Raw genomic sequence first — 13,909 nt, 5'->3', positions numbered from 1 at the left:
TCCTTGCTTATGAGTTCTGCAACTTGTGATTAATAGAGAGCAAAGTCTATCCTCTGTGAAACCTTTTCCCCTATTCTGTACATTTGTTGTATGAAAATGCATTGTAAGGTGCACAATAAAATATACTTCCCCTTGTTATTGCTTAATAAATGATGAAATATCTCCTAAAGTTTTGTTTATTTGGCCCTAATAAAGAGCAAGATATTATGGAAAATACATTAAAGTAAAGGTAAGGGTTTCCCCTGACATTAAGTCTAATTGTGTCCAACTCTGAGGTGGTGGTGTTCACCCTCATTTCTAAGCTGAAGAGCCTGCATTGTCCGTTCACACCTCCAAGGTCATGTGGCCAGCATGACTGCATGGAGCACAGTTACCTTTCCGCAGAATTTGCATGTTTTTAAACTGCTAGGTTGGCAGAAGCTTGGCGTAACCACGGGAGCTTACCCCGCTTCCTGGATTCAAACCACTAACCTTTCAGTGAGCATGTTCAGCAGCTCAGCAGTTTAGCCCACTGCACTACCAGGGGGCCCTGGAAAATACAGTATGATTTGCCATTTTGAATTCTGCATGTTAGAAGTCAGAAATCTAAAAGTTGCTTATCTGTGTAAAAGGCAGGATAGAAAACTGTTATGCAGAGGAATGTCTGGGAAACCAGCCAATGTCATTAACATGGGCCCTTCGATTGTACATTCGGTGAACAAACACAATTGGAAGAATCAATAATGATTGAGGAAATACTGTATAATGTGATAGGAAAATAGTCTGAGCTTTTATGGTTTCCTAAAATAGCCTTGGTTTGGGCAGCATCTTTATAGAAAAAACTGTACACTGTTTATTTTAAAGTAGATTTTTCTCCTAGGTAAGTCTGGACTGTGGTCCTTCTCAATACATTTCTGGTCCTTGGAATTTCTCCATAGTCAAGATTGCCATATTTTAGATTTATATGTAATGCTGCAATGTGTAAGTAATTGATTAAGACGATCTCCACATAACTGCCAGAGAGGGGTCTGATTTACTTTTATTTTTTTATTTATCATGTCAGGAGCAACCAGACGGTTGTATTATATTTTAAACAAAACAAACAAACTGACAAAACACAAGGTTTGCAAGTTTGGTAATTAAATGTCCTTTGACCAGTATCTGGCCACTTGGAGTGCCTCTGGTGTTGCCGCAAGGACGTCCTCCATTGTGCATGTAGCAGGGCTCAAGTTGCATTGCAGCAGGTGGTCAGTGGTTTGCTCTTCTCCACACTCGCATGTCATGGATTCCACTTTGTAGCCCCATTTCTTAAGATTGGCTCTGCATCTCGTGGTGCCAGAGTGCAGTCTGTTCAGCGCCTTCCAAGTCGCCCAGTTTTCTGTGTGCCCAGGAGGGGGTCTCTCATTTGGTATCAGCCATTGATTAAGGTTCTGGGTTTGAGCCTGCCACATTTGGACTTTTGCTTGCTGGGGTGTTCCAGCGAGTGTCTCTGTAGATCTTAGAAAACTATTTCTTGATTTAAGTCGTTGACGTTCTGGCTGATACCCAAACAAGGGATGAGTTGTAGATGTCGCTGCCTTGGTCCTTTCACTATTGGCTGCTACTTCTCAGCAGATGTCAGGTGGTGCAATACCGGCTAGACAGTGTAATTTCTCCAGTGGTGTAGGGCGCAGACACCCCATAATAATGTGGCATGTCTCATTAAGAGCCACATCCACTGTTTTAGCGTGGTGAGATGTGTTCCACACTGGGCATGCATACTCAGCAGCAGAGTAGCATAGCGCAAGGGCAGATGTCTTCACTGTGTCTGGTTTTGATCCCCAGGTTGTGCCAGTTTGTATGATATTGTTTCTAGCACCCACTTTTTGCTTGATATTTAGGCAGTGCTTCTTGTAGGTCAGAGCACAGTCCAGAGTGACTCTCAGGTATTTGGGTGCTCTGCAATGCTCCAGTGGGATTCCTTCCCAGGTAATCCTCAGAGCTCGGGATTCTTGTCTGTTCTTAAGGTGAAAAGCACATATCTGTGTTTTAGATGGGTTGGGGATCAGCTGGTTTTCCCTGTAGTAGGCGGTAAGGGCACCTAGAGCTTCGGAGAGCTTCTGTTCAACCATCTCAAAGCTCCCTGCTTGAGCAGTAATGGCATGATCATCAGCATAGATAAAGCTCTCTGTCCCTTCTGGCAGTGGCTGGTCATTTGTGTAAATGATTAAGACGATCATTTACGATTAAGACGATTAAGATGATTAAGACATGGATGGAGCAAGCACGCTCCCCTGAGGCAGGCCGTTCTTCTGTTTCCGCCATCTGCTTCTCTGGCCCTGGAACTCAACAAAAAACCTCCTGATTTGTAGCAGGTTTCCTATGAGGTGGGTGAGATTGTAGTCCTTTGTGATATTATACATTTTTCTCAGGAGGAAGCGGTGGTTTACAGTATCATAAGCTGCTGACAGATCTATGAAGACAGCTCCTGTGATCTGCTGCCTTTCTAGGTGCTGAGTCAGGTTCAGCACTTGCGATGTGCAGCTTTTGCCTTTCCTGAAGCCAGCTTGCTGTGGTATCAGACATGGGTCTATTTTTTCATGATTCTATGCCAAATAAGTCTCTCCAGAACTTTGTAGAGGTGGCACAACAGGGAGATTGGTCTATAGCTTTTTGGATCATTACGGTCTTTGCCTGGCTTCAAAATGGCTATGATTCTTGCATTCCTCCAGATTTTGGGGATCTGGCAGGATGCAGTGCAGTTGTTTATCAGTTCCAGCAGCCAGCACCTTGCTTTTGGACCAAAGTTCTTGATTTGTTCCATCCGTAGATCATCCAGGCCAGCTGCTTTGCCATTTTTACATTTATTGAGAGCTATGTCCAATTCAGTAGATGTAAAGGGTTCATGAAGGTTGTTGTTCTCAATCTCTGGTTTGTCTGGCTATTGGTTTCTTTCCTACTTTGGTGGCAAGGTTGGGTTTCCCATTCTTCAAGAGTTGGTGTACTATCTGATCTGCCTTTGTGTTGGCATGGGTATTAGTTTGTGAGGGGTAATTGCTCAACCGTCTTAGCAGCCTTCAAGCCTTCTGGCTGCTCCTGCCCATGTTGACTTCTGTTATCAGCTTGATCCACCGTTCTTTCTTGGCTTCAGAGATGGAGGACACAATGCTCTGTGCTGCCTGAAGAGTTTGCTCAATAAATGGGTCTTCGTTGTGGAACCTGTAATAGTTTTCCAACAAGGCAGCTGTTTCAGGAGCAATGCCCTGAAGGTAGGAATCATATTAGTAGTGCATGATTTTCAGGGCCATGCATGTAATCAAGAAATATAATTGATTGTGCAATTTCATGTTTTGAAAGGACCACAAAGTGAAAGCACATACTTAAGTAGCATGTGTGGTTTAGTTAAACTAAAATAATGTGCTGGGATTACTATGAAGTCCAAGGGGGACCAAGAAATCTGACACGGTGGTCTATAAAGCTTCTGGTAGAGACGAGACCAACATTTCCTCTAAACTGATGCCATTCAGATAATTTTAACTTGAAGTTCCCATTAGCCCCTATGTCTTGTGATAGCCTATGTGATTTTTTTGCCTGTGATGAGGGATTATGGAAATTGGTATTGAAAAACATTTAGGCTACCACCATAGAATAGACCCTGCATTCTTTTTTCTAAAATTTACAATTGCTGGAATTCTCTGGGTGTCCTAATAGATTAATTCTTTAACTCTTTGACTTCTAGTTTTATAACATTTAGCTAATTCTGTGTCTGTGAAAAAGTTACTACTTTCAGGTGCATTTTGGTGGATTATTAAGACTCAGTAGGTGTATTCAAGGTCTTCCTTTCTTTATTCATTGTCTATGCCTTTCTTTAGCAATCCACATTGTGCTGTAACTGTTCCTCACATTGCTTTCTTGCCATGTTTCCTTCCCTTGTAATTATTTCAGTGGTTCATGCTGATATGCTCATTTATCACAGAGACTATTATTAATGAATGCTGTGCTTCTTCATTATGTTGCCATGGTAGCTTTGTGTGGTCGAATGGCTGTTCCCAGATGGGAAACTTTATTTACCTGTAGTATTGTTGTGAGACCTTTGTCTAGCACCTACACACACTTGCATATAATGTGGCTGGACTATCTTTTTTACAAACTTTACTTCCTTAATCATTGTTTACTTTTAAGATTATTATCTGTTTTATGAAATAATGTTGGGGAGATACATTTTGTATGCAGTCATAATACATCTGGTACCTTTATTGCTTTTCTATACTTGGGTTCATTGTGTCACTCTACGGCTGTTTTGTTTTATGGCAGAAACAGTAAAGTGGAGTCAGCAAAGTGCCCTTTTCTTCTTGTTTTAAAAATGCTTCTTGGTGTCGTTTCTGTATAAAGATATTGTCCTATGTTCTGTGTTTTGCCCATCAGTTAACTAAATAGAGCAGAAAATTGTACAATATCTTGCAAATACCGGTAGCCCTTTTTAATTGACTGCCTTGTTTATCCAGTACATCGGAATAAATAGTGCTAAGAATATAAGAAGGACTTTAGAGCATTCAAGGCACTTCACACATTTTGGCCTGTGTAAGAGCACAGTCCAGAAAGAGTTGTGCTGTACTATTCCAGGAAGGATGGCAATAACAGCTGAGCTATGTGTTACTACCCTTCCCCCACTCTATCCTATGGTGTTGTAAAAAAAACAAAACCCTTCCCATAGCATTTCTCCAAAAACATCTTCCAAAGTGGGCATGAATTAATTTAGACCAAAACTGATTTGAATCATTCTTTTTGTTGTGAACATGGTTGGAGGTTGAAGATCTAGTGCAGAGCTTTCCAGTATGTCATGACACACAAGTGTGTCAGCTGCAGTGTGTAGGTGTGTCACATGAATGTAACGAGAAACCTCTCAGTCTGTGTGAAATAAGCAATACATCATATATTTTTAAAAATGTAAATGAAAAATTTTCATGAGATATGTTGAGTCCCCATACATTTTATTACTACAATTTATTTATCTATCTGTATTTCAAGAATGGTTCACTCTTTGCTGTCCTTCTGACAGTAGATTAAAAGCTTTTTGTTCAGGCCAACTTTTAAAGAAGAAGGTTTCTATGATCAAGTCAGGGGGTGCTGTGGTTTTTAGTTTTGAATACATTTTTATGAATTTTAACTGAATTTTAAAATACCAATTATGTTTAATCCCTGGTGGTACAGTGGGTTAAATCACTGAGCTGCTGAACTTGCTGACCAGTTCAAATCCGGGGAGCAGGGCGAGCTCCTGCTGTTATCCCCAGCTTCTGCCAACATAGCAGTTCAGAAACATGCAAATATGAGTAGATCAATAGGTACCGCTTCTGCAGGAAGATAACAGCGCTCCAAGATTTTAAATTGTATTGAAATGCTTTTAATGTAAGCTGCTTCGAGTCTCCTTGTAGAGAGAAAAAGTAGGGTATAAATAAACATTATAATTATAAGGGGTTTCATTCAACCTCTGGTTTTCTAGTAAAATTGAATTACTGTGTTGTGAAGTGATGCATGTCTAAACAATGTGTCACCCTCCCAAAATGTTTGGAAAGCTCTGATCTAGTGGATCAGTGACCCATCTCCAATCTCCACCATGCCTCTTCATCATCACATGTCATGGGTGAACTTACCTGTAAGTTTGGAATACTCTTCTGTGGCCATAGGATTGCACTTCAGGGCTTAAAGCAGTCCTGTAAGACCATCCAAGGGCCCTTCCACACAGCTGAATAAAATTGCACATTTTCTGCTTTGAACTGGAATATATGGCAGTGTGGTCTCAGATAACCCAGTTCAAAGCAGATATTGTGGGATTTTTACCTTGATGTCTGGGTTATATGGCTGTGTGGAAGGACCCTAAGAAGCTCTCATCTATAAATAAAAATGTAATGTTCATTTATGGGATTAACATAACTCAAAAACCACTGGATGAATTGAGACCAAATTTGGACACAATATACCTATCAGGCCAACGAGTGACCATCACTCATAAAAATACTGAAAAACACAGCAGAAGAGACTTAAAGGCCCAAAAAACAAAAATTACATTACAACGCATGTACAAAACCACACACACACACACACATATATGCGCATACACAGACTGGGCCACAGCAACGTGTGGCAGGGGACGGCTAGTCTGAAATAAAATTTGAACTTGGAATGTCTCTCTAGTCAACAGTATTTGCTGGTGTGATAATTGTGGGATTACTTTCATAAATACAAAAGGGAGGTCTATAGCTCTTCTTCTTTACTTCCAAACTTTTTTTTCAAATTGGCATCCATTCACCCCTCTCCAGTTTCCACATTTAGCACTTAGAATTTGGATGCACATACTAATAATATCTGATCTTTTTTGCTTTTGTGTCCACTGTTGCTGACCCTAGATTGCAGGTCCAGGGATAAGCCTAAACTAGACAAATAGAGATGATGTCACCGCTAGCAAAAGTAAAGGTGCAATTTTCTGCAACCTCACCTGCTGTATGCACAACCCTGGAAGTAGATCAAAATAAGAGTTTTTCTGCTTCAGTAGGTGCAGATGTAGGGGTGAGATATTCTGATTTACAGGAAGGTGATTCATGGGTGTTGATTTTGCTCAACTCTAGTTGAAGACTGCCCATTTGGTGTGTGGCAGAATTGAGACTTCACTTGGGTGCTTGTGTGTATCCAATGTATAACTTCTGTTAAGAATCACAATCGCACTCACACTCTGCTTTTCTTGTGAGATTATTAAAGTCTAAAAGATCACTGACCGCTAGGGGTAGAACACAAAGCTAAGCAGATTTTTGGCCTTATCCAGCAAAGGGAAAGTGTTTAGTTTTCCTTTGATACACCATATGATACATTTTTATGTTAAATGTTGTGGCTATTTCAGTCTATCTTGCAATAAAGTATGTGTTTGATATCAAACAGATTGCTTTATGTTTTGAATTGCAGCTTGTAGCTGTTCTAAATGGTGAATAATAATATTAGAAAAAAGGTGCTGAACATTTGTTATGGTTTCAGTTTTTTCTCATTAAAGAAAGGTCTAAATGTATTTTTTTTAATTGCATTTGAATAATTGGTTGTAAGTCAGAAACCGAGTGTGATATATTCTGCGCACCTTGAATTAAATGAGAAAGATGGAAAATAAATGTATAAACAGGAAAGAAATGTAAAATTAATGCATGCCGAAATATGGTTGAAAATTGAGTTGGAACAGTTCAGCACATGTTTTGTTTAAATTTATGAGGATAAGAACATGTTCGAATGTCACCTTCAAAACCATGCATGGCATTTTCTGCATTAGCCAGCAACTATAGCATGTAAACAATTATTACGTTATAAACAAACCCCCAGTTGTTGTGTAGTCCATTGAAGAATGCATATGTTGTGTAGTCCATTGAAAAATGCATGTAGAATCATCGAATCATCGAGTTGGAAGAGACCTCATGGGCCATTCAGTCCAACCCCCTGCTAAGAAGCAGGAAAATTGCAATTCAATTTCCTGGTAGCTCAGATTGTTTTTAAATTCTTGAGGACTAGGTTTATTGGGACCTTCCTTCATGTTCAGAGGTGATATAAATCCCTATATTGGAGGTCCATCTGATCAGGTCTGATACTGAAAGACTTTGGAATTAGAACAGGAATGAAAGTAAATACAAATCTAAACTGGTAGGTCTCTGGGTAAATTGAAGTTCTGCAAAAGTCCTAAGGAATCATAGAATCATAGAATCAAAGAGTTGGAAGAGACCTCATGGGCCATCCAGTCCAACCCCCTGCCAAGAAGCAGGAATATTGTATTCAAATCACCCCTGACAGATGGCCATCCAGCCTCTGCTTAAAAGCTTCCAAAGAAGGAGCCTCCACCACACTCCGGGGCAGAGAGTTCCACTGCTGAACGGCTCTCACAGTCAGGAAGTTCTTCCTAATGTTCAGATGGAATCTCCTCTCTTGTAGTTTGAAGCCATTGTTCCGCGTCCTAGTCTCCAAGGAAGCAGAAAACAAGCTTGCTCCCTCCTCCCTGTGGCTTCCTCTCACATATTTATACATGGCTATCATATCTCCTCTCAGCCTTCTCTTCTTCAGGCTAAACATGCCCAGTTCCCTAAGCCGCTCCTCATAGGGCTTGTTCTCCAGACCCTTGATCATTTTGGTCGCCCTCCTCTGGACACATTCCAGCTTGTCAATATCTCTCTTGAATTGTGGTGCCCAGAATTGGACACAATATTCCAGATGTGGTCTAACCAAAGCAGAATAGAGGGGTAGCATTACTTCCTTAGATCTAGACACTATGCTCCTATTGATGCAGGCCAAAATCCCATTGGCTTTTTTTGCCGCCACATCACATTGTTGGCTCATGTTTAACTTGTTGTCCACGAGGACTCCAAGATCTTTTTCACACGTACTGCTCTCGAGCCAGGCGTCCCCCATTCTGTATCTTTGCATTTCATTTTTTCTGCCAAAGTGGAGTATCTTGCATTTGTCACTGTTGAACTTCATTTTGTTAGTTTTGGCCCATCTCTCTAATCTGTCAAGATCGTTTTGAATTCTGCTCCTGTCCTCTGGACTATTGGCTATCCCTCCCAATTTGGTGTCGTCTGCAAACTTGATGATCATGCCTTCTAGCCCTTCATCTAAGTCATTAATAAAGATGTTGAACAGGACCGGGCCCAGGACGGAACCCTGCGGCACTCCGCTTGTCAGGACGATTCTTCCACTCCCCTTGCTATAGAAGAGGGGGAACCAATATGAATTGTGTATGTGAATGAAACAGAAAGGATTTGTTAGATTTGTTTTGGAGTGCCTGGGTCTATGTGTCTTCAAGTTGCCTGTCAATTCATGACAAGCCCATGGATTTTATAAAAATGTATTAGGAGAGGAATACTCAGAAGTGGTTCTGATCACAATTTTTTGAGTTGAACAATTGCATAGGAACATTTTCTTAGCATATTTCCATCAGTCTTAGGACTTGATCACATGCAATAAAATAAGTGTTTCTACACATTTAAGAAACAGCTACCTATGGAGCCCATCACATGATGCAAGCTCATATGGTAGGTTCCAGGTATTTTGCCGTTTATAAAGTGTGGGTTTTCCCTCACTTCTTAAGTCGATTGGTAATTAACTTCTTTTTTTAGTTCCCCATGTAGAGATGTATAAAACCATGATATTTAACATGGGGGGTTCCACATTGTCTTCTTGCAAAGATAAGAATTATGTCATTTTGGAGGGAGGAACTGAGATGGCCAGTGTAAAATCCACGATCTTTAGAACCAAGAAGGAAAGAACGGTAAAAAAATTTAAAACAATGTTCAGAATTAACTTTTGAATTGAGAGGTATCTGTACTTATAAATTGTATTATAGAATAATATAAAATAGAAGAAATCCTATTTAATGATCTTGTATTAAAAAGTATTTTCGCAAGAACAAACTCAAAGGATTTCTTCAAGTAAAAGAAAATAGGGGAGGAGAATGTCTCCCATGTGATGGAAAGGGAAACAGATAATTTGAAAAGAAAGCTGAACAAATGAAAACATGATGATGATAGGAAAATAATTTGTTTAATTTCCAACCAGGATGTTGCAGAGCTTAAGGGAAAAACAATGATGCCCAACACTTCACATATTACTTAGGCCAGTGGTTCTCTATCTGTAGGTCCCAGGTGTTTTGGCCTACAACTCCCAGAAATCCAAGCCAGTTTACCAGCTGTTAGGATTTCTGCGAGTTGAAAGCCAAAACATCTGGGTACCCACAGGTTGAGAACTACTGGCTTAGACTATATTAGCCTCTGTTTTCTACCATCCTGGTAAGTGGTTTCCAGGGTTCTAGTAAATGTCAAAGCAGGACCTTCATGCCAGATGTCCACCAAAACCTGTACAGTAATGCCAGTCTTCGGGTGGCATTAGGGTTATTTTAAAGTGCCCCATATCACATGATGTCAAGGCAATCTCAATTAAAATCCATTAAAGACTATAAAAAGTCTTTAAAATTGAAAACCAAGTTATTTAAACAATCTCAAACTACATTAGGCAATGGGTTGTTGTAGATTTTTCAGGCTATATGGCCATATAATAGAAGCATTATCTCCTGACGTTTCGCCTGCATCTATGGCGAAACGTTAGGAGAGAATGCTTCTACAATATGGAGAGGATGCTTCTAGGACATAGCTCGAATAATGTACAACAACCCAATGATTCCGGCCTTGAAAACCTTCGACAATGCATATTAGGCAATTTAACAAATTAAAACAGGCTAACAAGATTAGAAGAGTTCAAAACTGCATGTATGTACATTTTGGAAGAAATTATGCTATTTTATGAAGTAGCCTCCTTTCAACCTAGTGCCAGAATTAGGACCAATTGGAGCTCCAGTGGGAAGGCATTACGCAAATAGAGTGTCCTGTCTTTCTTTCCCCCCCTCCCCCCATAACTATCACAGTGATGTCTTGTTTGCAGCATTATTGTCACATATACCCTGCTTCCACATATGCTTTCTTAGAGATAGACAATTTATCCAGCTGAAGCATTCTTTGTAACCAAAGTTGGGAGGCAGTTTCAGCAAAGCACGTTCACTGGGCAATACCGTGCTTTAAATTACTGTCCACCATTAAATTACCAGCTATATGGCATTGCTGTCATTTCATCACATTTTCCCTTCAGAGTCATTGAAGACAAATAGTGGAGATTGTAAATTCCATTTAGACTCTCCTTCTGTTCTTTTTGGTGGCAGGTGGCTAAAAATTGTGAAAAATTAAGTTCTAGACTGTGTGGGCCCTGACTGTATCAATTGAGAGCAATCTTTATTTTATTGCATCACATTATAATAGAGGTGCTAATTATGTCAGAAGTGTAGCTTGCAATACAAACTTTACATGTCTTTTCTCTAACATACAGTTATTTAATATCACATTCAATATGCGTATCTCAGGTGGGCAGCCACTCTCATAGACAGACAATGAGATCCACATTGAAAGGCATTTGAATAATTGGACCAACTGTGAGTTGTGCATGTCTGAACTTAAACTGCAACAATGTTTTTTTGGGCTCATAAAAGCTCAGTTCTTGAATCTAAAAGGCAATGTGCCAGTTCCAAGAGAGATATTTTATCCATGCTATGATTCGTCTTAACACTACTGTAAGGTCATAATTAGTCAGATATTTCTCTTAACATTGACAGTTAAATTACCTGGGAGACACTTCTGTTTTCTCAGCCAGGAACTCAGATACCTCTGACAAGTGATTCTTCATTTTGATTGCACATTAAACTTATTTTCACAGTCTGACCAACAAAAATCTTTTCAGTACAAGAGAAATTTCATAAAGGTATAGACTAGGGGTCCTCAAACTAAGGCCCGGGGGCCAGATATGGCCCTCACTCAGGGTCAACCTAAGTCTGAAATAACTTGAAAGCACACAACAACAACAACAATCCTATCTCATCAGGCAAAAGCAGGCCCACACTTCCCATTTAAATACTAATGAGTTTATATTTGTTAAAATTGTTCTTTATTTTAATTATTGTATTGTTTTCAAGTGCTTTTGGCACTACAAATAAGATATGTACAGTGTGCATAGGAATTCATTCATTTTTTCCCCAAATTATAATCCTGCCCTCCAACAATTTGAGGGACTATGACCTGGCCCTCTGTTTAAAAAGTTTGAGGACCCCTGGTATAGACAATGCCATCCATTAATGCATTAGAAGGTCATGTAATTGTCACAAAATGCTGGTGAAATCATCATGCTGTGAAAGCAGCTGTTTCATCTTCGAGGATGTATCTACACTGTAGAATTAATGCACATTGCTCCATTTTGACTGCTTTGTCTACTATACTTGGCCAATAAATCCTGTTCACCTATGAACATGGCAATTCCATTCATACAGGGAACCCCAGCCTTTTATATTGCAGTGCTCACTAACGCCTCTTACAGGAGAGCCTACATGCTGGCTAGATTTAATATCATGCCATCTTCGCTCCATAGATGAAGACTCAACGGCCTATCAAGCAATAAGAGGTTTTGTCCATGTAGCACAAGACAGCTGGATTCCATCCTGCATATTCTTCTGCACTGCCCACTTTAGCAGGATCTAAGATTTAGCTTACTACCACACATTATAGATTCCTTGAAAAACTACAGCGACTCAGACAAAGTAATTATGCTTTTAAATTGTCAAGATTTTAACGGCTGCCTTTCAGTGGCAAGATTCCTGAATGAAGTCTGTAAACTGAATGTGTAGCAAATGTGAAGTTCCCTTTTCTATGATTTGTACTGTATTTTATACCTCTTTGCTATGTATATGCCAATAAAGGCTTATTGGATTGGATTGGTTGGACTGCTTTGTCTAGTGCTATAGAGTCAGGGATTTGTAGTTTGGCAGATCAGGTGCACTATTTTGCAAAGAAAGCTAAAGTCCTAGTGAAATGACAACTTGTATGATTCCCATCGCACTGGTTTCAAGCTGCATTAATTCTGATGCATTAATCCTCGGTCACTTCCTTCACTTTCTTATTTTCAATTTTGCCCCAAATTAGTTGCCTGCCAAAGGCCTGCATAAACAAAAATGTCTACTTGATCATGAAAGGACAAAAAAGAGAGAGCCCCATATGAGTCTCTAAACAGAGATTGAATGAGTTATTCGGGAGGGTTTGTGTGTAGAAAAAGTGGAAATTTTAAGAAAAACAGGGTAACATAGAAGATAGAAAAGTATTTTGATAATTTAGCAACATGAAGTGTATTATATTCATAATATGATTAGTTGGGGGAGTAGGTTGGCATGAAGTCCACTTGCCATGTAGTCAACCCAATAAATGTTTACTCAAAGGCTATTATTGATTTGGTCACTCCAGTCACTTTAAGTTAAGTTTTTATAAGTCACTAAACTTGGGCTTTAGGCTCTTCCTACCTAGGGGGAAGCAGAGTGGTGGGTTCTGTTTTAGATGTAAACACATTGCTTGTAGTGGCTGACCTTAACTCTCCTTTTTCTTTAAAGTTACTGTGTTATAGATTTTTCCTCCTATTACTCTTGTACATTCCAAAGTGGAGACCTTGTGTTGGCAGCTCCTTAACACACATTTCTGTGATCTGTGTAATTTTGTAAGTAGGCTTTAGATATTCTAGCACTAATTGTGATTCACTTCTGCAACAATCTGTATATATAAATATCAAAGTATGCCTGTCTACCTGTCTGTCTTTACTACAAAGGCTGTTGCTAGGTGAAGTATCCCTCTGTGATGTCACTGGATTATCTTTTGGCTTTTGTTACATCACTGGGAAAGAAATGTGATATGCAGAGGAACGGAGGTGGGCTCTCTCATAGCTGGAGAAGGGGAAAAGGGGATGGGAGGGGAAGGAAGAAGAGAAAGAAAGGAGTGGAGAAGGAATAGAGGGAGAAGAAAGCAAAAGGAAGAAGAGAAAGGAGAGGGGAAAAGAGTTGAGGGGAGGGAACGAGAAAGAAGGGATAAAAGCAGGGGGTAGCAGCTCATCAGACACCCAGGCAACATCCCTCCAATACTACAAAATATTATTAAAATATTTTTGCACTTTAAAAAGTTTTTTAAAAAATTAGCCATTTGCACTTTTATTTGCTAGGCCATGCATGTATCCTAAGTGTTCTTACATGTATCTTGTTTTCTACTTGATCCTCAGATGAGTATAGAATCAAACCTGTGGAAGAAGTCAAATACATGAAAAACGGAGGGGAGGATGATCAGAAAATTGCTGCCAGAAACCAGGAAAACTTGGTAAGGGATGAATGTTATTACTAATGTAACAACTTCATTTTTTGCGTCTGTAATGAAATTTAAAGTAGGTAGAACACTTAGTGTACCGGAGAAGAGCTGTCTTGAAAATGCCACCACTATTTATAGCTCAGAGGGAAAGTGCAAAATGTTACCTTGCCTGCTTGTCTCGATGAATTATCCCACTCTTGGCACCGTGGAGTGTGCTCCAG

The 13,909-nt window shown here is 39.7% G+C and overlaps 1 protein-coding gene across 2 annotated transcripts in view; it reads left to right on the top strand.

Annotated features, from left to right (window-relative positions):
• C4H1orf21 (chromosome 4 C1orf21 homolog) overlaps positions 1-13,909 on the top strand; it is a 125,087-nt gene that overhangs the window by 48,940 nt on the left and 62,238 nt on the right. For both annotated transcript variants that reach the window (XM_060774498.2, XM_060774499.2), the window contains one exon: positions 13,606-13,700. In XM_060774498.2, coding sequence (XP_060630481.1) covers positions 13,606-13,700 — 95 coding nt within the window. The remainder of the gene's footprint in view (positions 1-13,605; positions 13,701-13,909) is intronic.

Source organism: Anolis sagrei, chromosome 4 (genome assembly GCF_037176765.1).
Source record: "Anolis sagrei isolate rAnoSag1 chromosome 4, rAnoSag1.mat, whole genome shotgun sequence".
Taxonomy (NCBI): Eukaryota; Metazoa; Chordata; class Lepidosauria; order Squamata; family Dactyloidae; genus Anolis; species Anolis sagrei.
The sequence above is the reverse complement of the archived record's forward strand: the minus strand, read 5'-3'. Positions and strand labels throughout refer to the sequence as shown.